At 42.2% G+C, this 25,442-nt stretch overlaps 1 protein-coding gene across 8 annotated transcripts in view; it reads right to left on the bottom strand.

Moving 5' to 3' along the window:
• Positions 1 to 25,442, bottom strand: part of LOC144605409 (ankyrin repeat and SAM domain-containing protein 1A-like) — a 212,225-nt gene that overhangs the window by 110,160 nt on the left and 76,623 nt on the right. For all 8 annotated transcript variants that reach the window (XM_078420614.1, XM_078420618.1, XM_078420617.1 and 5 more), the window contains 2 exons: positions 16,071 to 16,141; positions 15,163 to 15,295 (listed from right to left, as the gene is read on the bottom strand). In XM_078420614.1, the coding sequence (XP_078276740.1) occupies positions 15,163 to 15,295; positions 16,071 to 16,141 (204 nt within the window). The remainder of the gene's footprint in view (positions 1 to 15,162; positions 15,296 to 16,070; positions 16,142 to 25,442) is intronic.

The raw sequence follows: 25,442 nt of genomic DNA, 5'->3' as shown, positions 1-25,442 counted from the left end.
TAGACAAAAGTGCTGTAGTTACTCAGCAGGTTTAAAGCAGCATCTCTGCTGAAAAAGGATGGGCAGGTTTCAGGCAGCATCTCTAGAGAGAAAGGATGGCTGATGTTTCGGGTTGACCTCAGGCAGGGTGGTGCCTGGTAGTCCCGTAGTTGGCTAGGGGAGATGTGCCCTCTCAAGTGGGAAACAGTGCAGAGAACTGTGGAACTGGTAAAAGTAACTAGGGTGGAGGAAGCGGACAAGGGGTGGGGGAGAGGAAGGGGAGTGTATCTCCCCTCCACCCTCATCCGCTTCCTCCACCCTAGTTGCCAACAGCTCTACAACCCCCCTCCCCCCAACTTTCAGTCTGAATGGTACAAACGCAAAATGTCTTCCATCCTTTTTCTCCAGAGATGCTGCCTGAAAAATGCTGAGTTACTCCGGTACTTTGTAGATTAATGATGTTGTAATGGAGCCGAGGTTATTCTAAGCTTAAAAAATACAATATAATACTCACTCATAAAAAATTGGCACTAAAATTTCAATAAAAGCAACTGAAAATAATGCAATTTAGATTTATTACCTTGTAATGCAAATGATAAAATATTGCATTAGGGATTCTTAGATGGAATAAAATTGGTAAAAATATAAACAGGGTCATAGAGCAGGGCAACAACATCAAGTGGTAACATTAAGTGATAAAAATCGGTCCCAACACCTGATAAGTCAAAGAATTTTGATAACTTTGTTTCAATTAAATGCAAGCATTATAATGAACAATAAAGTTTATATTATTACATCTTAATAGCATAGGTAACCAATTGCAAACTGCCTATGGACTCAGCACAGAGTATGTGGCCCCATGCCCACAAATTCTGCTGAAGCTCAAGAGGAAAACATTAGCTTTCAGGTTCTGCATAAACATTGGATTTGTTTTGTTTATATCCTAACAGTCAGCAATGTCTCCATTAGATCTTGCAGTAAAATTGCCCACGGGAATATGTACTTGTAATATCCAAACAAAAGAACTATGTATTTTTTACATCAGCTGAAAACAATATCCTTGCAATCTAAACATTTGTATTGCAAGAAAACATCAGAAAACTTGTATTGTCTAACTTTATTCTTCCAAATCCAGCTCCCCAAATGTGTAGCAGTGGTGTTGGGTAAAGAAATACCTGGGTGCTCTCAACATTCACTGCACTTTGGGCATACTGTCAAAATACATATAATTTATGCACAGATAAAAGGTTTCTTCATGTGATATTTTGATGTTGATGATATGGTCTCCAGGCATTCATCATGAGGACAAACATAGCTCAGTATTCTTTGATGTTCTCTGCAGCTGGCACTGAAAGACCTGGTTGATCTGGAGATATAAACAACAACTGATCCTTGTGCTTTGAGGATGAGCTACCAGAAATCATCTGATATGCTATGCTACAATCTTTTGGTCTCAAAAAGACTACCCTGATAATCTTGTAATACTATTGTGTACATTTTGACACCCATGTTCATTAATGCAGCACAGTTTAAGACACCTTGCAGGAGTCTGATCAAATGTAGAATGTGGTTTTATAACAGATGATGGAAACTGTATTTCAGATTTTGTAGTTTCCTGACCACCAGCCATACAAGGAGACAGCTGGACACATGAACAGTTTTATCAAAAACTTCTGATGCTTCATCACTGAGCTACATTCCACTCTAAGATCAGAAGTGGGGATATACACTTCTGATTACTTTATGTTCAATTCCGTGAAATCCATGTGCAAGTCCTCAGCAAATGAACCAGCCCTTACCTGCAGACAGACCCGGACAGCATTCAGATATGTTCTGAAAATTGGGAAATAACATTCATGCCATCCAAGTGCCAGATAATAACCATCTGAAACAACTGTCTCACCAGCACCCTTGATGTTTAATGGTAATACCAATGCTGAGTCTCCAAGCATCAACACCTTTGGGCCCACAACTGACCAAAACTTTAACCATTACGGTGGAACAAATGTTGTGACTGCAATAGCATGTTCCAGCTCTTGTATGAGAGCCAATTAATGCACACACCTGCAACGAGTGATCCCTTTCCACCCCCACACAACGCCAGCACCCCTAAAGCCTTAAGCAAGGAGTGTGAAGGATAGTCTCCACTTGTTGGATGAATACAGTTCCACAATATTAAGCCCCATTCAGGAAACGGCAGTCTGACTAGCATCCCATTATCTCCATTGTGGTGGCTACAGGGTCTATCATCTGCAAAATACATTTAAGTTACTTGCACAGGCTACTCCTGCAGTACCTCCTAAATCACTGATCTATCACCAACAAGGACGAGAGCTGGGAATAGCTCTACTTGCAGATCGCCCTCCAACTCTCACACCATTTAATTTGAAAATCTATTTGTTTCCCTATCGCCCGGCAAGTCCTGGAATTATCCACCAAATAATATTACAGATGTACCTTCACCAAAAGCACTACAATGGCTCAAGGTGAAAGCTCACAAGCACGTTTCCAGGGGAAGTTCATAAACACTGGCCATGTCATCAATTCCTAGATCCTCAAAAATGAATGAATTAAAGCTATCAGTTGCAATGAATTATAGAGAGTGGTATATGCACATTAAAAAGGAATATAAAAGGTTATAATTGATAATCCATTGACAAGATGGCATTGATTTAAGATATACACCCTGCAGAAATCTTCATGCAAACACTTATTTCCTTTAAAAAACGAAAAGACAATAGCTTGGTACTTCGGAAAGGTATAATAAATGGCTGAAATATCCCATTCATCCAACTTTCCCCAATATGCATTCAGAGTGCATGTTGCAGTGAAAGAAGAGCATATTACCACTAGCCAGGTGCAATGCAGAAAATAATTTGCTGTTGAACAGGGCCAGATTCTTCCAAACCTTTTTATCAGGTGGATCAATAGAAACATCATAACAATGAGATTTTTTTAGCTGCCACTTACAGTATGTGGAATAATGATGGGAACACTATGAAAGAACGACTGCAAAGTAATGGTGGTGGTTAAAATTGAAAATGTTTTAATTAATCAGTGATGAAGTCTTTTTTGGGGCATCTGAGTTGTTCTAGTCCCATTAACAAAATTCAACTAATCTGGAGACACAAGATTCTGAAGCAGCAGGTGAGGAACTTTTAACATTAAAAGTCAACTTTTAACTTTCATCTCTAGTACAATCAGGTTGGATTAAACAGAAAACTAAAACATGGCTCCATTTCCAAAACTGAAATGTGTAATTTTTCCAATTTTTTTCAGATTAGACAAAGATTACTTCTGTTTAAAGAATATACAGAAAAGGAGAGGATGAATTGAAGTAACAATAACACGTAATAATGAAGAGCAGAGGCAGCGAGAACACAGTAGATTCATTTAGGTGTGCAAAGTTCTAAACAGGGGCAGTATCCTCAGAAATGTTGATGCTTAAGGAGCATTTCATCAAATTATTCAAGATATTGTAGGGGAATGACAGGACACATTCACTGGTCAGAGTTGAGGATGGTGGAATGTAACTTCTAAATTAAAGCCAAGCATTCCAGGAACCTTCCTATAAGTTAGGAAGTATTTCTAAGTGCGGAGTGTACTGGAACTTTATACCTTTCTTCCACATAAGTTAATTAGTGCGAGTGTGTAGGAAGGAACTGCAGATGCTGATTTATACTGAAGATACACACAAAGTGTTGGAATAACTTAGCGGGTCAGGCAGCATCTCTGGAGTAAAAGCATGGGTGATGTTTCAGGTTGGAACACTTCTTCAGACTGAAAGTTGGGGGTTGGGGGGGGGGGGGGGGGGAGGGGAGCTGGAAGTAGGAAAAGGCCAGAACAAATCAGGGCCGGCACAAATTACAGTAAGGTCGATTGTCAATATTGAAACTGAGATGTAGTTGTAGTAGATGTACATGTAGCCAATGGCTGAGTATGGAGAAAAGAGTTAGCTCAGAGGTCAGTCTTAATTTAATTAAACGGTCAAACAAGCCTGAGGGAATCAACAGCCTCTTCCTGTTTTCCATGTTTGTTGGGGAAGAGAAAGTATACATTGTTCATTAATCATTAGAGCGGTGAGTATCACAAAATGCTGGAGTAACTCAGTGGGTCAGGCAGCATCTCAGGAGAGCACAAATGGTGATGTTAGTTTACTCGCCTGTCTTACAAATGTTGAATGAGTTCCAGCCACAGATCATAAATTAATTTTATATCAGTGAAAGCAAGAGGAAGGAAGAGAAAATGACATGAGAACAATTCCAGCAAAAGATTGGCTGGATGATTTCAGAACAAAAGAAAGAATTACTTTAAGTGAGACAACAATTGCTTTAAAATTCAGAAATAAATGTAGTGTAGTTTGCAGAAAGTACTCAAATACTTGGTCCTATAATGGCGACCATCAGCTTGAAAGTAATAAAACTAGTATAAAACATTCAAATATCTACATAAAAACGACTTAAACCTACACTTCACACCATTCACGACCTCATTTATAATATATACAGAAGCACAAATACAATTGCATTGTTTCCTCAACATTAAAAATAATGAATCACACAAAAACGCAGATGCTGGAATTTTGAGCAAAAATAAAATGCTGGGGGAGCTCAGTGTGTCAGGCAGCATCTGTGGAGGGATGCTGATGACATTTCAGATTGGGGTCCTTCTTCAGATTAACTGGAGGTGATGGGGGGGGGGGGGAAAGAAAGCTAGAAGTGAGAGATGGGGTAGGGAATAGCCTGGTAAGTGATAGGTGAATATAGACGATGCGGTTGTTTGGCAGGTGTGGATTAAGTGCCAAATGCTAGAGATGAAAAGGAACCAAAAAGATATCAGATATTATCAGATAAGGAAAGAGAAAGTGTGAAATGTAGCCAGATGGAGAGATATGGATCGGAAGGGCCAGGGTGGAAGGAAATGAGGGGAATAAAGGGGAAATATAGGACTCGGGGATGAGGGATGAGCATATGGAGAAGACAAGGTTCAGGAGATGAAAATAGTGGGAGAAATGTGTGCACATTGAGGTGGGTGATGGGGGTTGGAAGAACAGCACTTCATATTCTGCTTGGGGAGCAGAACTCTGGTCTTTTCAACTCTGGCCTTTGTCACTTACTCCACCCATCTGCCAATCACCACCCCCCTCCCCTTCACCTGTATCCACCTATTACTTGATAAGCTTTGCTCCTCTTTCCATCTCTTTGAGCTTTCACTCCCCCTACCCAACTCAGTCTGAAGTGTCCTGATCCGTCTGCCCATTGGAAATATTGGCCATAGTTTAACCTAAGCAAATCTTCTATGACATTAGTTTCATTAAATTGGTGGATTCTCTTCTACTCTCCAATATCTAACCAATGTTCTGAGCTATTCTGCTTTGTTCCCCCCTCTTCTTGGCTACACCCAGTTTAAAATATTCCTTTCATTCAACACTCCTTTTTCCACTTTGCTTGTGGTTCAAGTGCAGTTTCACAGCAAAGGATTTGCAGACTACATTTGACAAGGGAGTGCCAATGAAAATGCTACCCTCAGTACCTTGGTTCCAGAAGCATCAATACAACTGGATCAGCTACCTTCATCATTTCAGCACAAAATCATTATTTCACCTGCTCACCATGAACCGTTCTTGAGTCAAATAATGCCTTTGTAGCGCGTCGATAAAGGTAAGGAGCCAGGTATTTCAGGAAGGTATATTTATTGTATCGTGGTATCAGACGGGTCTAGTCTGCCGGAATGGCTTGGCGCCCAAACCTTGTCCTTATATACCTGAGTCCAGGACCGCCTCCCGGGACTGGTCCATTCCCGTGCCGAGGGGTCGGTAGAAGTATTGCCCGACCCTTGGGAGCCGCCACAGTACCCCCCCCCCAGAACCGGAGGCACGAAACGCACTGGTGGTCGCACAACCCGACCGGACCGCGTACGGTAATCGGTCGACAGAGGGGCCGGCGGAGGCACAGTTGGAGGGACAGGCGGTGGGACCCGCAAAGGGGGGCGACCTCGTGGCCGAGGCTGGGCCACCCGCACCGGTTGGTCGATGTCTAAGTGGGCCGGCTTCAGGCGGTCAATTGACACGGCCTCCGGCCGGCCCCCCATGTCCAAAACAAAGGTTGTCTGTCCGTGCTCCAGCACCCGGTACGGGCCTTCATACGGCCTCTGGAGTGGCGTCTGGTGGGCGTCACGGCGCAGGAACACACAGGCGCAGTCCCGGAGGGCCGATGGCACGTAAGGGCGGAATGTCCCATGGCGGGACGTCGGCACGGGTGCGAGCTTGCCAACTCGCTCTCGGAGGCGCTGTAGGGTGGATGAGGGCGGTTCCTCTCGCCCCGGCAACGAGGGCACGAACTCCCCGGGCACCGTGAGCGGAGACCCGTAGACGAGCTCCGCTGAGGATGAAGCCAGGTCTTCCTTGGGCGCGGTCCGGATGCCCAGCAAGACCCATGGTAGCTCGTCCATCCAGTCGGGGCCGGCGAGTCGCGCCTTCAGCGCTGCCTTCAGCTGCCGGTGGAACCTCTCCACCAAGCCGTTTGCCTGCGGGTGATAGGCCGTGGTGTGGTGCAGCCGCACGCCCAACAGGTGGGCCATGGCCGACCACAGCTCGGAGGTGAACTGTGGCTCCCGGTCCGATGAGATGACCACCGGCACACCAAAGCGAGCAATCCAGTGCGCGGCCAACGCACGAGCGCATGTGGCTGTAGACGTATCAGCCAGTGGTATGGCCTCCGGCCACCGCGAGAAGCGGTCCACCACCGTGAAGAGGTGGGTGATGCCCCGGGATGGCGGGAGCGGGCCCACAATGTCCACGTGCAGGTGGTCGAAACGGCGGCAGGGTAGACCGATCCCTTGGAGTGGCGCCCGGACGTGGCGTTGAATTTTTGACGTCTGGCACGGAATGCAGGTGCGGGCCCAGTGGCCTACCTGCTTGCGCAGACCATGCCTTGGGGACCATGTGGAGTGGAGATGCCCATGGGCTGTTGGAAGGGCGGACGATCCCCAAGGACTCCATCGTGCGGAACTCCTGTCGTGCCAGGCGTAGTTTCTCAGGCGGGAGTCGGCGTGCTCGTGCGTGGAGGGGTGGGCCGGTAGTTGTGATATAATGGTACACCCCATGCTTGGGGGTCGACGACCGGAATTGCGGGGCCATAATATCAGGAAAGTCCGCCAGCACCCGAGCGAAATGGGAGTCCACGGACGACAGCGGGCGTATAATGGGGTCATTCAGCCGCAACGCGATGGGCTCCATCGTGGCGGAGTGGACCAAGCGCTGCTGCCTGACGTCCACGAGGAGAGAATGAGCCCGCAGAAAGTCGGCCCCGAGCAACGGCTGGGAGACGTCGGCGATCGTAAACAGCCACGTAAAATGACTGGCGCCGAAAACGATGTGGACCGTGCGGACACCATATGTCTGAATAATGCTCCCATTTGCCGCGGTGAGGATGGGCCCCCGCTTCCCAGAACGAATGTCCAGCGGCGAAGGGGGCAGGACGCTCAGCTCCGCCCCGGTATCCACGAGGAAGTGGCTCCCGGAGCGCCGATCCCAGGCGAAGAGGCGGTGAATCTGGCCGGCCACCACGGGGACTATTGGCAGCCGGCCCCGGCGTTTCCCGGGAACGTGCACGGCTGGCGGCATTATCGGGCTGCCGCACCCCAGCGCTGGTGGTAATAACACCAGTACCTCCTGCTGGTGCTGGCTGGAGCCTGCTGGTGTGGGACTGCAGGTGCACGACCCGCAATGGCCACCGGGGGCGATCTCGCAGGCCTCCGGGACGTAGCTGTCACTCCTTCCACAGCTCCCCCGCCCGACCGGAGAAAATCGGGCGCTTGTCGAGTGACGTTTAGCGCACTGACGTCATCACGGCGCGCCGCCCACAGCGCGTCCGCGCGCCTGCCGAGGGCCCGGGTGTCTTCAAAGGAGGCGTCTGTGAGCTGCAGGCGAATGTCGGCCGGCAGCAGGTGCAGGTAAGTGTATTCAAACATCAGGCACGGTCTGTGCCCGTCGAGTAACGCGACCATCTCCTTCAGGAGGCTAGATGGGCGCCGGTCACCGAGGCCTGGCATGTGGAGGAGCCTTTCGGCCTGCTCCATTCGGGTTAGCCCGTAGGTTTGGAGCAGCAGCTCCTTAAGGGCTTTGTATTTATCGTGGGCCGGGGGGTCCTGGAGGAACTCCGTTACCTCTTCGGCCGTGTCCTGGTCAAGGGCTCCCACCAGGTGGAAAAACCGGGTGTTATCCACTGTGATGCCCTGCAGCTGGAACTGGGCCTCCGCTTGGTAAAACCAAACGCGAGCCCGGGTGGTCCAGAAGGTCGGGAGCTTGATTCCTACCGCGTCGACAGCTGGGGCCTGGTCGGCCTGCGAGCCGGACGGGCGGTCGGATTCTGCTTTTCTGTCCATCCTAATGAATGGACCGTCGAGGTCACCAATGTAGCGCGTCGATAAAGGCAAGGAGCCAGGTATTTCGGGAAGGTATATTTATTGTATCGTGGTATCAGACGGGTCTAGTCTGCCGGAATGGCTTGGCGCCCAAACCTTGTCCTTATATACCTGAGTCCAGGACCGCCTCCCGGGACTGGTCCATTCCCATGCCGAGGGGTCGGTAGAAGTATGGCCCGACCCTTGGGAGCCGCCACACCTTCATTATTGCATTATCTGGAAATGTGAACACATCCAAACCTGTCACTGCATAAAAATAACATTCTCGTGTTAGTTTTGGTTTTGTCAATCACCTTAATTTCATGTCCTCTTACTCTTGATCCTTACACAATAGTGCAGTTTAACCGTGGAAACTCTTCATAAAGCAAAATGAATGAATTTTTGCTTTTGCTGACCAATTACTGCCATTGTTCACATACTTAAAATTATTTACAGAGTCACAAGTTGCAAAATTTGCACTTGTATCTTTGCATTGTGGCAACCTTCCAATGGCCCCTGCCACAAAGAGAATTAGGAAGTCATGATCTAAATATCAGAAGCAGCCATCAGAGATATTCAACTTTCACAAATGTCATGACAAGGTTCCTCACTCTCCAGGGTTATGCTAATTCAGTGATGCACAAATGTATGTTAAAATGCTGTACATTCTCAACTCAATTCTGTATTAAATATGCCCAGCCATATGTACAGGAATTCGTTGTCAGAACATTTCAGAAAATACCTTAATTGAAAACAGGTTGGCATGAAAAGTAGGGACAAATAAACAGATCAATTTCCTGCAATGAATGAAAGGCATTTCCTGCCAAGTTATACAAGGAACATGTTCTGAGTACAGAACTGCCTTGATGCTGCTTGGTGATGCCACATCAACAAAATACCAAATAATTGAAATGTTACAACTTTAGTTCCTAATTAAAACATAGTTTGTACAATACGACAATATTTAAAACAAAAAATGCTGGAGTAACTCAGCGGGTCAGGCAGCATCTCTGGTTATTCTGGTTATTCCAGCACAGTATGTTGTTTTTGTAAAACTAGCATCTGCAGTTCCTTGTTACCACATTTAAACACCCAACTTTGATTTCTGAAACTGGTCGCCAGTGTATCAGAAGCTCACCCAGAGCTAATGTTTTGGTCTAGTCAATCCCAATGAAATATCAATTAACATATTACATTTCTGCCTTTGTGATAAAATTCACATTACTGATCTATGATGGGTTAACATCGCCCCCGAATAAAGTAATTTAACAAGTCTCAATGGAGTGTGGTATCCAGAAACAAAATTATAAATTGGAATCGTGTATAATATGTATGTTTGTCTGGTACTATAGAGTTATCAAACAGCTGGAATTTAACATAAATCAGACTGCTTATGCAACGTCCTGAGATTAAGTCCTGCAACATCAATACCCTATCAGTATTCATAATTAAGGTACTTGCAATACTTCTGCCATTTCAGCTAAGGCATTCTTGACCATTTCAGGATACAAATCCAAAATCTTGCACCCAATAAACATTTGAATCTAATGCTGGATGCCACGGTGGAAATCAAGTGTGTACAGAACAAATATCCTCAATTCTCACACAGATTATTTATTATCCAGAAACAGCACTGAAATGTTCATGCGACTATGAATGCAGACACGAACTGGTGAAGTAATGGCATTACTTCTCAAACACTGACTGCGATAGTTCTCAGGTCAGGACATGAAGTTCCAACTCTTACTGCTTGCTTGCTGTATACTATGATTTATAGTGTACCAAACCGCCATCAGAATAAGCAAGCTGCAAGTGGAATGCAGATGTCTTTGCCAACAATTGCAATCCTGCAGAAAGCACTTAAAGGTCATAAACAGAGTTGAGCATCAGATCAGTACAATGGCCAAATCTGTAACACATTACACAATGTTTCATTCATCAGTACAAAATTAATCTTTTGACCAACTATATTTACCCTCAAAATGTGAAGTACCACAGGCAATATTATAAATTATTGATTTTTTGCAGCTAAATCTAATGCGATTATGTCAATAATTTTTTTTTAACTTAAACCTGAAAAGAATTGTTTTTAAAAATTTCCTTTAGCCTACTTTTCTTGGGTGAATGATGATCCTAATTTGCAGAGGAGAGTGCACAACCATTTTACAAGATGACATTACTTTAAATTTTATCATGCCCAGCAGGATATGTGAGCCTCTATATCACCTTGCAGAGGAAACAAGTTGATTTGTAGCATCTGAACACAAAAGCAATTGCAGTGATGTCCTGTGTTTGAGGAAAGAACAAAATTGAAGTGACTTTATTATTCCTCAAGATTCTCTGGATACAGTCCCTTCAGTCTTAAGTCAATATCAACATTTAAGGTTTCAAGATTTCAAGGTCAGTTTATTGTCACATGTGCCAATTAAGGTACAGTGAAATTTGATTTATCATACGGCCATACTAAGTGAAAAGCAAAACACACAACCACATAAAAGTTAACACAAACATCCATCATAATGGATTCCACATTCCTCACTGTGATGGAAGGCTATAAAGTTCAATCTTCTTCCTTTGTTCTCACGCGGTCGGAACAGTCAAACCATCCGCAATCGGGGCGATCAAAGTTGGGGTGATCGAAACACCAACGGTGGGGCAGTTGAAACTCTCTCCACGGCATGGAGCTCCCGAATCGGCCTCTTCTTACCAGAGACCGCGGGCATCACGATGTTAAAGTCCACAGGCCCTGCGGTTGGAGCTTCGATCCCCGGCAAAGGGATTGCAAGCTCCGCGATGTTAAAGTCCCGCAGTTTCCTGCGACTTGGAGCAGGGTCGGTCTCGAGGAAAGGCCGCAGCTCGGACGGAGATACGATACGGGGAACAAAAATAGCATCTCTGTCGAGGTAAGAGATTGAAAAAAAGTTTTCCCCAACTCCCTCCCCCCCAAAAAAACCAAGGAACACTAAAACATACTTTTACCACATACTAAAAATAACAAAAAGAAGAAAGGACAGACAGACTGTTGGTGAGGCAGCCACTGCAGGTGGCGCCACCCGGTGTAGATTTTTCCTCTAAAGGAAAGGAAAATGTACAGAAGCATTAAGTACAAGAGTTGGGGCATGTTACAGCTGTACAAGATGTTGTGAGACTGCATCTACAATATTGTGTACAGTTCTGGTTGCCACAATATAAAAACGAATGAAAGTAAACCAGAGTGGGTGCAAAAAAGATTCACAAGGATGTTGGCAGCACAAGGCAGCTTGAGTGATAAAGAAAGTCCATAGGTTAGCACTGTTTTCGCTGAAACAAAGGAGGCTGATGTGTGACCTTCTAAAAGACGATAAAATCAGAAGATGGATTGTCACAGTCTTTTTTCCCCAGGGTAGGGGGAGTTTAAAACTAGAGAACATATGTTTAAATTGCGAGGGGCAAGATTTGAAAGGTATCTGAAAATCAAGTTGTTTTTACACAGAATGATGTGTCTATGGAATGAGCTGTCAGAGGAAGTGGTAGAGCTGGGTATGATTACAACATTTACGTCATTTGGACAGGCACATGGATAGGAAAGAGTTGGAGGGGTAGGGGCCAAATGCAGGCAAATTGGACTAGCTCAGATAGACATCCTGGTTGACACAAAAAGCTGGAGTAACTCAGTGGGTCAGGCAGCATCTCTGGAGAGAAGGAATGTGTGATATTTCGGATCGAGACCCTTCTTCAGTCTGAAGAAGGGTCTCGACCCGAAACGTCACCCATTCCTTCTCTCCAGAGATGCTGCCTGACCCGCTGAGTTACTCCAGCTTTTTGTGTCTACCTTCGATTTAAACCAGCATCTGCGGTTCTTTCCAAGACATCTTGGTCTGTATGATGGACAAATTGGGTAGAAGGGCACATTTCTGTACTGTTTATCTTTATGATACGCAGCCCATGAATGCAACTAAAGCAAGGATGTACAATGCGATTAAGTATTAAAAAAATTAGAACCATGCTCAGGATCTACTGTATACACGTGTGTAGCTCAGCAAGAACATTTCATGGAGTATGAAGCTTTCGCTTCAGCATTGCAAATGTCGATGAAATTGCTTTATTTCACTGAAGTGCAGTAAATTAGCAATTTCCCTTCATCATGTTAGACAGCAGGGAAATATGCCATTCGGACCAACTCAAACTTTTTCTACACAGAGTATGGAATGAGTTGTCAGAGGAAGCTATGAAGGCAGGCACTGTTACAACATTTGCAAAGACATTTGGAGATGTACATGGATGGCTTCAAGAGATAAGGGCCAAATGCAGTCTTGTTAATACAAATGATATTAATTGCGGAGACGGCATCGATTCCTGCAGCACACTGTTGGTCAAAGGCCTCCAATCTGAAATACAACCCTCGAGTGCTATGCTGACTCCTACCACCAAGCCAATCTTGCATTGGCGCTTCGCAGTGAACAGTTTATTGCCCAAACTCTTCAAGGCACAATAGTTTGTAAAGGCTTTGTAGATAAATTCTGATGCAAAACAATGTTTTCTTTTAATCCAGGAAGAATACCGGTTAATGGAAAGATTGATAAGTGAAAATAGAATCTAGCTAACAGCCATGCAATCCCCCAAAAATTAAACACTCTTCATTGTAGCAACCCAATTATAAATGGAGGGGGACGGAGGTAGCATCAGGGATCGTTTAGGATCTCAGTTGAACATCAAATGGTACATCAAGGTTCTTTACCAATCCAAAGTGACCTTTAAAGAGAGACTAATGGAGTTCAGATCACTGCCTTCTGGAAGCCAAATATGTAATATATTACGGAAAATTATGCCTCACTCTTACCTTGCTGCACAACAAAATGGAAACAATTAAAACAGTGAAATTGAAGTTGAAGCAAAAATGTAAAGCCGATTACAGAGATCCTGCCCATGATAGATTTAAAAGCATTAACATCACTGTGCAGCAACTAATTCTGGGTAGTACAATTACCAATGTAATTGCCACAATTCAAAATTGCCTTATTTTAAAGAGCTCAGTCATAAAAATTGAATTACTATGAAAATAAAACATATAACGGCACACACCACTCATTCGTGCCTCCTTCCCTCTCCCAAATTTGCACTGCCCCACAATTCGCACCACATCCAAGTCATGCTGCACCCTCTTCAATTCATGTTGCACTCTTCCTTTAAGTCAAGCCGTGCACCCTCCCCTCCCTCAAATCACATTACACTCTCTCTCTCAATTTACAACACATATCCTCTTCTTTCTCAATCTGTCACATTCTCTTCCCTACTTTGTGTTGCTCTCGCTTTCCACACAAGATTTGTTGTAATGGTGCTTTTGTTAAGAACTGCTGAGGCAGTGATGTGTTTCAAAGAGCGGGTAGTTCACAATGTACCACCAAACGTAGCTGCAAAGTACAATAGCTGGAACATTGCTCTAATGCATACCATAAATCCAGGGAGTTTTGAGGTCACAGAGCTATCCAGCATGGATTCAGACTCTTTGGTCTACCTTTTCCATGCTGACCAGGTTGACAATACTGGGCTAGTCCCATTTTCCTGCATTCCACCCATAGCCCTCTAAATCCTTCCTATCCGTCCCAAATGTCTTTTAAACGCTGTACAGCTTCATCTGTTAGCTCATACCAGATATGGATTGCCCTCAGTAAAGGTTGCCCCTAAGGTCCCTCAAATCTCTCACAAGCTTATTTCCGTAATTTTTTTAATCCTCCACCCTGGGGGGAAAAAAAAGACATTCACTTTATCCATGCCCCTTGTGATCTTGTACACATCAATAAGTTCATCCTTCAGCCTCCCATATTCCAAATAAAAGTTCCAGTCTATCCAACCTCTCCCCATAACTCAACACAAGCCCATAAGTTCAGTTAACATTCTGGTGAATCTCTTCTGCATCCTTGCCAACTTTATGTCAGTGACAGTGCTTGGGAGATCGATACGATACGATAGAACTTTATTTATCCCAGGAGGGAAATTGATCTGCCAACAGTCATAAAAACACAAAATACACGACACACGAAATTAAAATGACGAGTGGAAAGGCTTGGGGGATGTGCAAAGATTGTGGAGGGGGGTGGGGGCAGCGGGACTCAGTCTCAGTCTACCCCATGATAGAAGGGGGAGAAGTTGTAAAATTTGATAGCCATCTATCTCTCACTTTTGCAGTCACCCACCTGGAGGGAACCCTGTTCTTGGGAGTTTTCTTGATTAGTGTGGTTTGGTGCCGAATACATTAAGGCCACTGCAGCATTGTTTCAATGCACAACGATGCAAGGGAATAAATATACCAAATTCCATCTTGCTGCACATGATCATTTTGCAGGCACTATAAAAGTATTAAACATCAAGCTCCATATCTCATATTTACTGATAATTAATCTGCCATTTCTCATAGTTATAACGTACTTCATCATTGTAGTATCTTATCCAAACATATTCAACCCATTGGCACCTGGACATTATTTAAATTAAAACAAGGATAAACCAACACTACAATTCTAATACTTCTTCAATAATTCTGTTGATTCATCACCTCTGTTTTCGTCATGGACATGACTCATGACAAAATGTGACAACTATATATGCAACTTGAGAGGAGGGCATCATTAAAGGATGGGAGAAATCACAAGTGCACATTGGGAGATTTCTCACAATTCAAGTGTATGCAAAGAAATATTTCACATGCCTATGATCATCGATTAAATAACAATGCTACACCACATTGCTTCATCCCTCAAATTGGCTGAACTTCCATAAAAGGTGTGTAAGGCTTCAAATTACCTGGGGTTACAATAACAGATGGAGGCTTTAGGTCGAGTGCTAAGTTTGCTTTATTGTAACATGGCTTGGATGGAATGCTGGTCTCTTGACTCTTGACTGAATGATCAGCATTTGATGCAGGCATAGCTGTATCCTGGTGAGTGAAAGAAAAAAAGAATAAAGCTGTTCATTCAAATGAGAGAGCTGCATACAAGTGACATACATATAGCAGCCACTGATCAGTTTCTCCAGCACAAAACAAACGGAAAAAGCCACATGTCTCGTCTCTGGTTAAGTAGTGACATAACTCCACTGCATTTTCTAGTAGGGAAACAGCAATAAACAGTGACTTTGTAATCAGATGATTCATTTTCCTCAAGCTCAGAAGATAAATGCGCCAGATGGAATTGGCAAAGAAACAGCTATCTTCCGAAAGTAAATAATAAAACAAAAGCTGAATAGAATTTAGATACAACCTAAATTACACAACAAATGCATTTTGTGAAAGGAGGACATTCATCTTGTAAGGATTTATAAATTCTTCAGAATAACATGGAAGAAAGATGTCATCAGTGTCAGTCATTTCGAAGACTTCTCAAAGATAGCATAGAATGCTGCTTCAAAGTCCTCCGCACATCTTTCCAAACTTTGTAGACAACTTGCAAATAAAAAAGATTTTGTTGCAGGATAAAAGTACAAATTTTCCGAATTATAATTAGATTAACTCTGACAAGAGAATAGTGAAACCCAAACCCCTATTGGAACCCAATAACCTAAAGTCATAATGATCGTTATATCTCCAATTATCACTGCTTTCATTGATGCATATCAATATGAATTACTGCCAATCAATCAAGCCACAATATCCTAAAGAATTGGAAAAAAATGCTTTCAAAATGTGTCAATGCCATATGCTCCGTTTCACTGACCTGCAAAGAGGTGAATATCCGACTAGGTTTTGTTGCCACTTCAGGAGATACAGAAGCAGGCCCAGCCTCATCTGCAAGAACCAAAGCAGTTTTATTTTACTTCGGGGAAATACCATTGCACACAATTGTTCTATAGTTTTGTTTTTAGTTAAGAGATACAGCATGGAAACAGGCCTTTCAGTCCATGGAAACCATCGATCTAGGTCTATGTTATCCCGCTTTCTAATCCATGCCCTGTACATTAAGATCAATTTACAGAGGCCAATAAACCTACAAATTCGCACGTCTTTACGAGGTGGAAGGAGACTGGAGCACTTGAAGAAAACCCAAGCAGTCACAGGGAAACTCCACATAGACATCAACCCAAGTTTAAACCAGGTCTCTAGTGCAGTGAGGCAACAGCTCTGCTAGCTGTGCCACTTTAAGCACCTTCCTTAATACTGCATCTCTAATTGATCAACACATTTAGTTCAAGCAGGTGCAATGTGAAAGCGATATTTAGATTATGGTTCATTCATTTTTCAAGTCTAGTATCCTTACCTAATAAGGTCAAGACCTACCAGAGAAAAAGTGCAATGATGATTCACAAGACTTGGTGGAAGGTGAAAGGATTTGTCCCTTAAGACAGATGAAAATCTGCTTCTATACATGAGAGTTTAAAGAACACAGTAAACTCTTGGATTTCTTGACAAAGTAGGAACTGACAAGATGGCCTGGATTTCATGGTTATGCCAGTTATGACAATATCATTCAAAAAGACACTAACATCTCTTTTGGAATATACACATTAGTAAAATGTTGAAAATACAAGATTTGTCATCCGTAATTCTCTGCTCCCCCATGGCCGTTGGTCTTCACCAACATATTCTTTAGAATGAGATGAGAATATGATGCATTTATGCTCACTATGAATGCATCCTACTTATTAAGGACTCTTAAAACAATATATTTTGCTAAAGGAGCAGAGTAAATTTTTAATCTTGCACTGAGATGTAATTGCCACTTAACAACCTGCTAAGCATCTATTTTTTCATTAAGTGTAATGCGCTCAAATATATATTTCAAATTCACAGATTTTGAACCACTAGCATCTTTTTTACCATTTTAAGAAAATTGTATTTGAGGTTTTATCATAATATCACCAACTTCTAACCATAGTTAAAACACTAAATAAAATGTTTTTGATGTTAGTTAAAAATAGCGATTTCTGTTTGCGAGTCTACTATCAGAGAAAATTCTTTGACGAGATCGACTTCTCAACATGACACCGGAGCTGGTATCTAATGGAATTCAAATGGGAAGAGTGGTGGAGTCAGCATGGTACATCACAGGCACAGCCCTTGCCATCACTGAATACATCCACACGAAGCACTGCCTCAAGATGGTGGCATCTATCATCAAGGGTCCCCACCATTCGGGTAAGGCCCTCTTCTGACTGCAGTCGTCAGGCAGGAGGTACAGAAGCCTGAAGTCCCACACCCCCAAGTTGAAGAGCAGAAATGTTCCCAAAACTATCAGGTTCTTGAACATACTTGCACAATCCTAACTCTACCTCGGTAACAAGACCACTACGGACCACCTCTTGTGCTACTATAGAATTATTTTTCTAATTGTATTTTGCACTAATGTTCTTTTTTTTTAAAGACACGTTTTTCTTTACACTGTCCTGCAAAATTTGAGAAATGCATGCTTCAGCGTGCTGTTCTGTTCAGTGGAGCAAAATATTGCTGCTGCTCCAAGCAATATTTTAATTGTAATTGTACCTCACCAAATTTATGCATATGACAATAAACTCTATCTGGGATGTTCATGCTCATCTTGCATTTTTTTTGCTGTTGAAGATCAGGGACAGGTTGAAAGAAGAGCCTGTTTACAAGATATGAAATGCAAGGCCCATTCCTTGATACGCTTCAGTAAACGTGGACAATTATATGATGCTCAATCTCTGAACACGAGTCATCTGCACACACCACCTCAACGACTGAAATCGGGGTGACCTTGATTCTGGAATGGGGCTGTGTCGTAGTTTCAAGTTTCCCATTTGTCCTGTAAATAAGCTACAGTATCCGGGAATGTGCCTCCATTTCATGTCTATTTCATGAAGCAATACAACTGTGATCTTAACTAAAAGGTCCACAACCAACATAAACAAAGCAAACTAGTCAAACAAGGTTCAGCCAGTGCTCTTCCAGCTTTCTTGCTATTCATCAGAGTTTCATACTTGGAAAAAATATCAAAGTTCAATAAAATTGCTGAAGAAATGAATTTGGAGGATTCAAGGAATGACAAATTAATCTTTTTTGCAAAAAAAAGAGAAATCAGAGATGGTAGAGGAGCGTTGAACAGTTTTGAATGAGTAAATAAGGAGAAACTATTTCCACAGACAAAAAGACCAGCAAAGTCCAAAAACAGAGGCAACAGACAATTTCTTTTTTACCCGGTGAAATATCGTACATACGTATTGTACAGAAACAGCCCTCAAAGCCGAAAGATGGATTAATTGTGTAACTCAAATGGTCTTGGCACAATTGGCCAAATGGGCTCACTTGGCCTGCATCTCCTCATAATTCTTCAAATACCCACAAGGGAAGGTTTATCAGATATATAAAGTATTATGAAAATGCAACAATGCAATCAAGTTCAATGGCTCTGAGAAAAGATATAATTTGCAGAACCAATATGTATAATAATGAATTATCACAGGAGAAATAAGCTCAATAACAAAATTTCAACAAAGCACCAGTTTATATTTCTAGTTTGCTACAGGAAACTGCAAGAAAACAGAGCTTAAATAACATTATAAACATATGGTACATTTAGAATAATTGAAGGAATTTTTAAAACTCAGGGCCTTTTTGACATGAAAAATACTTGAAAAATGTCCAGCCATTATGAATTCATTTTTCTGTTTTTGAGCAAAAGTGATTTACTTGATGACACGCAGTACGTATATATATTTTTTGCATACTTATCTGCATTTCTTCTGACGTCAAAAAGTTACTTTGAATTGCAATAGCACTCTGAACAAGCAGGAGGAGGATAGAAGGAGAAACAAGATTAAAAAAAAGCTAACTGGATATGTAACCAAGAAAGGATATAGGATATGTTGATAGGAAAAGATAAGACGGCTTATTAATGAAACTAATATGGATCATAAAAACTGGTTGTCCAGTTGGGCTGTGCAGTGTCCAGTTGGGTATGCTGTGCATGTATGCATTGTACATTTGGGTTTGTAGATGCTGCTATGGATTGTCATGAATTTGGCAGATTTGACAAGCTTTCGGAAGTGCAACAAGTTTTTATTTATTCACAGTGCATGATATGGCATCAGTGTCAACGCCAGCATTTATTGCATTTCTTAATTGCCCTTGAGAAGTGGTGGCAAGCCACTTGTTGAACAATGATAGATGAACAGCAAAAACAGAGGACAATGATTTAAATTCCACTACGCTCACAACGTGCAAAGTTCGATACCACAGCATTTATTGAACTTTTACAGGAGCTAATGCACAATTTGGAGGTTTTCCCATATTACATTATCTTAGTGTTCCTGAGATATCTATCTATCTATATATATATATTACTCTCATCTAAAACTCTCATCTTATTTGTTCCCTCGTATATGTTTGTTCCTCCAGATGTTTGCCCTGTCTGTTTGTTTGTGCCGTTTTCATCCGGAAATACAGCGAAAACAGCACACGATAGCGTGACAATTTTAGGCCCACCTAACTCACCATTCCCCCGCGGTCTCAATAAATCAACTTTTGTTACTTCTTAAAACTTCAATTTACTTAATAAACATTAATAAATGCGTTCCCCCCCACCCGCCAGGAGGACCAGCGGGAGGACCGGCGCCCATCCCGGTGTGCCCCGCACCTGATCTTCCTCCTGTGGTGCAGCGTGGCGGCAGAGGGTCCATCAAGATGGGCGTTGCCGCCGAGCTGCAGGAGAGGCTTCGGGTCCACGGCGCACTCTTTTATGCACTCTTTATTATAAAATCTGCAGCGCTGGGCCGATGCGAGTGGCTCCCTCTCCCCTTCCCTTTCCCCCCTCACCGTCCATGGCCCCGGGGGACACTCCCCGCCCGGCAACAGTCCACATCAGTTTGGGGTGGCTTGCCAGGCCTGCAGATCGTCAGTTGGGGAGGGGGGTTGCCGGGCCCGCAGGAGAGGCCCACAGGAGAGATTTGGACCCAAATGGTCCACGTCAGTCTATTTTATTATAAAATCTTGCTTGCTTTCAGATAAAAAAATGGAATTATTAAGTTTGTTATATATCTTTGCAAAGACTGCATCACAATGAGGGACTACTGAACAAAGCTTTAAGACTGGATTATCTTGGTGGTTAATGGTTATGAATATTTTGACTTTTATCTTTACTAAAGAAATTTCATCTGTCAGACATAGCTGCAACCACATTTATTTGTGCATTCACACTTGTACGTCCTGCTACAACTACATGTTCATGATAGTTATTACACATTTTTCACTGATACTCGTTTGCAGTACAAAGGAACCAAATGTTCAATCGTGTACTTGACGCACTGCTTAAAATCTGTGCTGTTTAGATTCCATGTAGTACCAGTGCCACAAAAAAAACGCTGCAAAAAAAATGGAGAAAATCATCTGGACAGTGTTGGATTTTATACTTTGAATTCTCTGTAAGATGAAATTCGCAAATTGTCCCTTGTCGGCACCATCTTATTCCTGATGGTGCAACCATATAACATCCAAATTTAACATCTCATATGAATAATTGCCACTATAAGCAACAGTCAACTGTGGAATTGTCCCCCAGTGAATTTGTGTCACGTGAACAATATGCCAATGGGAGCAAATGCCAGGAAACTATACTCCAAGGAAGAGCTAATGCCTGGGGAAATTATAACCCAACAAAAAAGATGTCACCAAGGGAACTATACCACTGTGGAGTCAGCAAAAGGGACCATGCGACAGTGAAGATCTGTACCGCAGAAACTCACTCTACTTGAGGGTCATTATCAGGGCACAATTTAAAAATAAATAAATAAAATGCTCCAAGTACATAATGCTGCAAATGAGTTCATCTGTAAACACAGAGAAATTGAGATGTTATATCTTCAAGAAATACTTTGCTGACAGATATTTGTTGCAAGGCTTTCATATTATTCATTAGGATGTGAAACTTTCTAATCAGATTCTCCATTGCTTCAGGCAGCTTAAACATGTTTGTTTAAATTCAGGCAGAATGACAGCCCAAGACATTCCTTCTGGCTTTTTGGCCAACTTGGGTCATTAAGGTCTTGGTGAGTTTCGGAGAAATGTTATTTCAATGCACAAGCTACAAGCAGGAAAATCTGCCCCCAGCGACAGAGATACATGTCATATTGTTGATGTGCAACACACCATCAAGTTACTATTTAGTGCAGGCAAAATCAGAGGCATTCAGAAGGAAGTATGCATGCTCACATTCACTGAAGAGGCATGGAGTCAAAGAGCATGGAAATAGGCCTGTTGGCCTACTGAAATAAAGTCAACCTTCAAGCATGCAGTTACAATAATTCTGCACAAATCTCCTTTTCTCTCCCCAGGTCACAGGGAAAACATACCAACTCCACAGACAGCAATCCAGGTTCAATCCGAGGTCAGGATTGAACCTTGGTCGCTGGAGCACCCATTGGATCTCCCAGGTTTCCCACCAGTACTGCTCAACTGACAAGTTCACATCCAATATGCTCTTTTCTTAACATCCAATTTTCAACCAACAGGATATACCAACCTCAGAGAATGACTCAGCAGGCAATCTTAAGCATGTGTGTACTTACATTTAAAGCAACATTTTTTTGCACAAAACTTTGTTGTTCAATTCATAGAACATAGAAAAATAGGTGCAGTGGTAGGCCAATTGGCCCTTCGAGCCAGCACCGCCATTCAATATGGTCATGGCTGATGACTTTCACTCAACATTTAACAGAGCATCGGGCACTCAATTACTTCTCTTTTCAAAATTCAAGCCATCTTCTCAATGGCTCATACTGTCAGCGAAACAGCTCCATTCAGAATCTACTCTTTGCTTCTCCAGACCCAGCTTTGATAGGTCTTGCTTGTTCCTTTGCTTTCATTTTTGACCATTCAACTCACCTGAGTAATTTGTATGCGGTCAATGCCTTTTCTGTGGCAAACACCCGTTGCCAATCAGTAAACATGGCATCTGCCTTTCCCAAGCTACTGGCACACACTTCATTAGAAAGCTCACAACTGTGACAGTCTGTTCAACCACATCCAACATTTATAATTTTGGACTCTCCATCACAGACATTTCTAAACTCATGGTGCTGCCTGCCTTTCTCTACTTCAACTCACCTTGGGCAAATTTTTCAACCAAAATTTCATTTTATGTTGAGTCTTTATAGTCCACCACTAGTGCCTCCAACCATTCCTCACACTCCTCTGTTATCACATTAACTTCAAGTCACTGAGGGTAAATCTTCCCAGTTCTGTAACTCGCCCTTCTCCTTTAATATGTTTATTTTCTGCTGCTCTATTCACCATACTATCAGCGGTCTTGGTTTTCTGTTACTTTGCTACCCTTGTGGTATTCTCTTCCAAATTTTGAGTCCTGTTTCTTCAACAGCTTCATAAAACCAACCTCTACAACTGAGCTCACCTAATTCTTTCTTCTAATTATTTTACTTGTTAAGAACAATGTAATTGAATGAATCCAAGTTAAAGAAAGGAATTCAGCGGGTCGAACAACAGCTTTGGGGCTAATGGGGGCAGGGTGCCGGTAAATGCACAGCTGTCAATGCTGGAACAGTGAAGGCTGGTGATGCCCAAGAGGGTTGAACTGGAGAAGCACAAAGCTTCAAAATATGTCAAAAGATAAGATAGGTGAGACCATAGAGGGCTTGGAAAATAATGACAAGGACTTATTTTAAACTGAAATGCTTTTAAGTACCTGAGGTTCCAAATAAGTGGGAGATGGGAATTGTCAAAATACACTGGTTGATCGGTGAACAAGACCCAGAATTAACAAGCGAGCGGTATTGAATAAGTTCCAGATTTTTTGAGGTGGAAATTACAAGCCTGACCAGGACATCTTGGACGAGTTAAGTCCAGAACTAATAAATAAATGGATGTGAATTTCAGCAGATGAGTCTAGGTAAAGTTGCAATTGGGTGATGTAATGGAGAGATGTAATGATGTAATGTAACACAATCTTTGTGTTGGAGAAGCTGTTTGTTCAGAAATGCATCAAGAGATGACACAAAACACTAAAGTTGCAAACGATCTGTTCATTTTGACTCTTGATGGAGACAGAAATGCTCACCAGGAACTAAAGACAAAGGGTTTAGTTTTTTCAGTTTGTTGAAAAAGATTCTGCTCATCCAAACTTGTTGAACAAAGACAAAGAATCTTGGAGACAAGATTAAGTTACATGAAAATAAGTGGTGCTAAGACAGACCCAATTGTAAACTATCTTTGAATCATATCAATAAATGATAACATCCATGGCAAATGGAAGCTTCCAAGATTTGATCCTTAAAATAAGTCGTTACAACACTGAACTACTTTATTTGTACCATCAAGGTAACATTCTTTGAAAATTAGTCTGATAAATGTAAGTAGCAGCATACTGCCACAATGGCAATATTAACGAAACATTTAATTTACACCTCTTAATATGCCAGAAACACTTGCAATGGCTAACATTTGGTAAGTAAGGGCAAAATACGGCAAGTGCAGTTCAACCCTGCTGATACTGGTGGATGGGCAGCAGAGAAGGATAGTATGGTCAAACATGTTAAAACTACACTCAAATTTGTCATAGCTTCCTATTGATTTTGCATTGTTTTAAATGTCTGAGTAATAGAAAAAAATAAAATCTTATATTCAGAGATATTCAGAGTAGGAAAAGCTCACCTACAGCTTTGCTTTTTGTCACAGCTAACCTAGCCCACGTCCTCCTCACTGCATCTGAAGATGTCTTTGTTAAAACCTTATCACCTGGCTCAATGGGCCCACCAAGGCTGGTCTACTAGATCTAGCCTAGTTAAAAGTGGGCTACTGTGGGCTGTGAGCAGTGACTCCAGATAAAGGGTCTGGATTAATATAACCCTATCCAAAATGTATATTATAAACATTTCTAGAACATCAGTTCTCAATGTGATATGTACTTGTTCAATGAACTGGATGTGGGGGGGTGGGGGGGTATGTGCAGGTAGTTCAATGTATTTCCAATTACCTATTAGCCGGTGCACCACGTAAACATTACATGTCAAAAACCACCCAGGATTATGATCAACACTTGCACAGGATTTTGCTACACAATTGCAAATCACATTAAATTTAATGATTCATTGCCTGAAGGCTAATCCTTCGTGGAAGTAAAGAATAATTTGTTTACACACTGCTTTTGTGCAACATATTTAGGCAAATATATTATGAAATTTACACTTCAATCGCTTTAAAGCATTCACAATTAAATGTGCCTGTGATGATTTATGATCAGCATATCTCGTATATACATTCCAATTTACTTATTTTCTAATGTGATTCACATTGATTGATCTAAATCCATGCAACTTTGATAAATGATTAGCCGGTATTTTTACAAATTGTCATTATCCCTCGCGTTTCGAAGAGCATTTTTACTTCAAAAACAAAATTTCCACCTGTAAAACATCTCAGCCCATTTGATAATTACTTGTGATTCTGCCAAATGTGTAGTCTTAAATGTGTTTTAAAGGAAAAAAATAGAATGAAGGTTGGAACAAAAGTAGGCCAAAGAGCTGCTCGTCTGTACCTTTAAGTACACCATGGTGATCGGCCCTCTAATTCTATTTAGCCAATATGATCCACAACTGTTTAAGTCCTTACCAAATAAAGACCTTGAAAATTTTAATTGACCAGCTCTTTTGAGTTCTAGATTCCCACCACTTTTTCTGTCTAGATTAGAAGCACTATATAGGCTAATTCTAGATTTAGAATTGGCATCCTTGTCTGAAATTCTCCCACTAAATCTCTCTCTATAGGCAATACTGAATCAAAACTTATTTTGCTAGATCGCCCCCTCACCCTTGTAAATACAGACTAAAGAGGGTACTGCAATTGTTTTTAGATTGTTGTGCTCAAGATTCTATACAAATGAAGCAGCATTGCTTTCACTTTACACTTTAGTTCCTTTGAGTTAAGCGAACGATACTGTATTTTCTAAATTTTGTTTCTTCTGGTTCAGATATTCATAGTTTTGTTTAAATCCCTTGTCATTTTTTTTTTAATGGACTGTTCATCTCCAATAGAAATTACCAACAAGGCTTGACTGGAAGAAAAAGTCATCATATAACTCCTGAAACCATAAGTTTATGTGCAATCTTTGTTCCAGGAAAATATC

Source organism: Rhinoraja longicauda, chromosome 24 (genome assembly GCF_053455715.1).
Source record: "Rhinoraja longicauda isolate Sanriku21f chromosome 24, sRhiLon1.1, whole genome shotgun sequence".
In the NCBI taxonomy this organism is placed as follows: Eukaryota; Metazoa; Chordata; class Chondrichthyes; order Rajiformes; family Arhynchobatidae; genus Rhinoraja; species Rhinoraja longicauda.
Note: the sequence above shows the minus strand (reverse complement) of the source record. Positions and strands in the feature narration are given on the sequence as shown.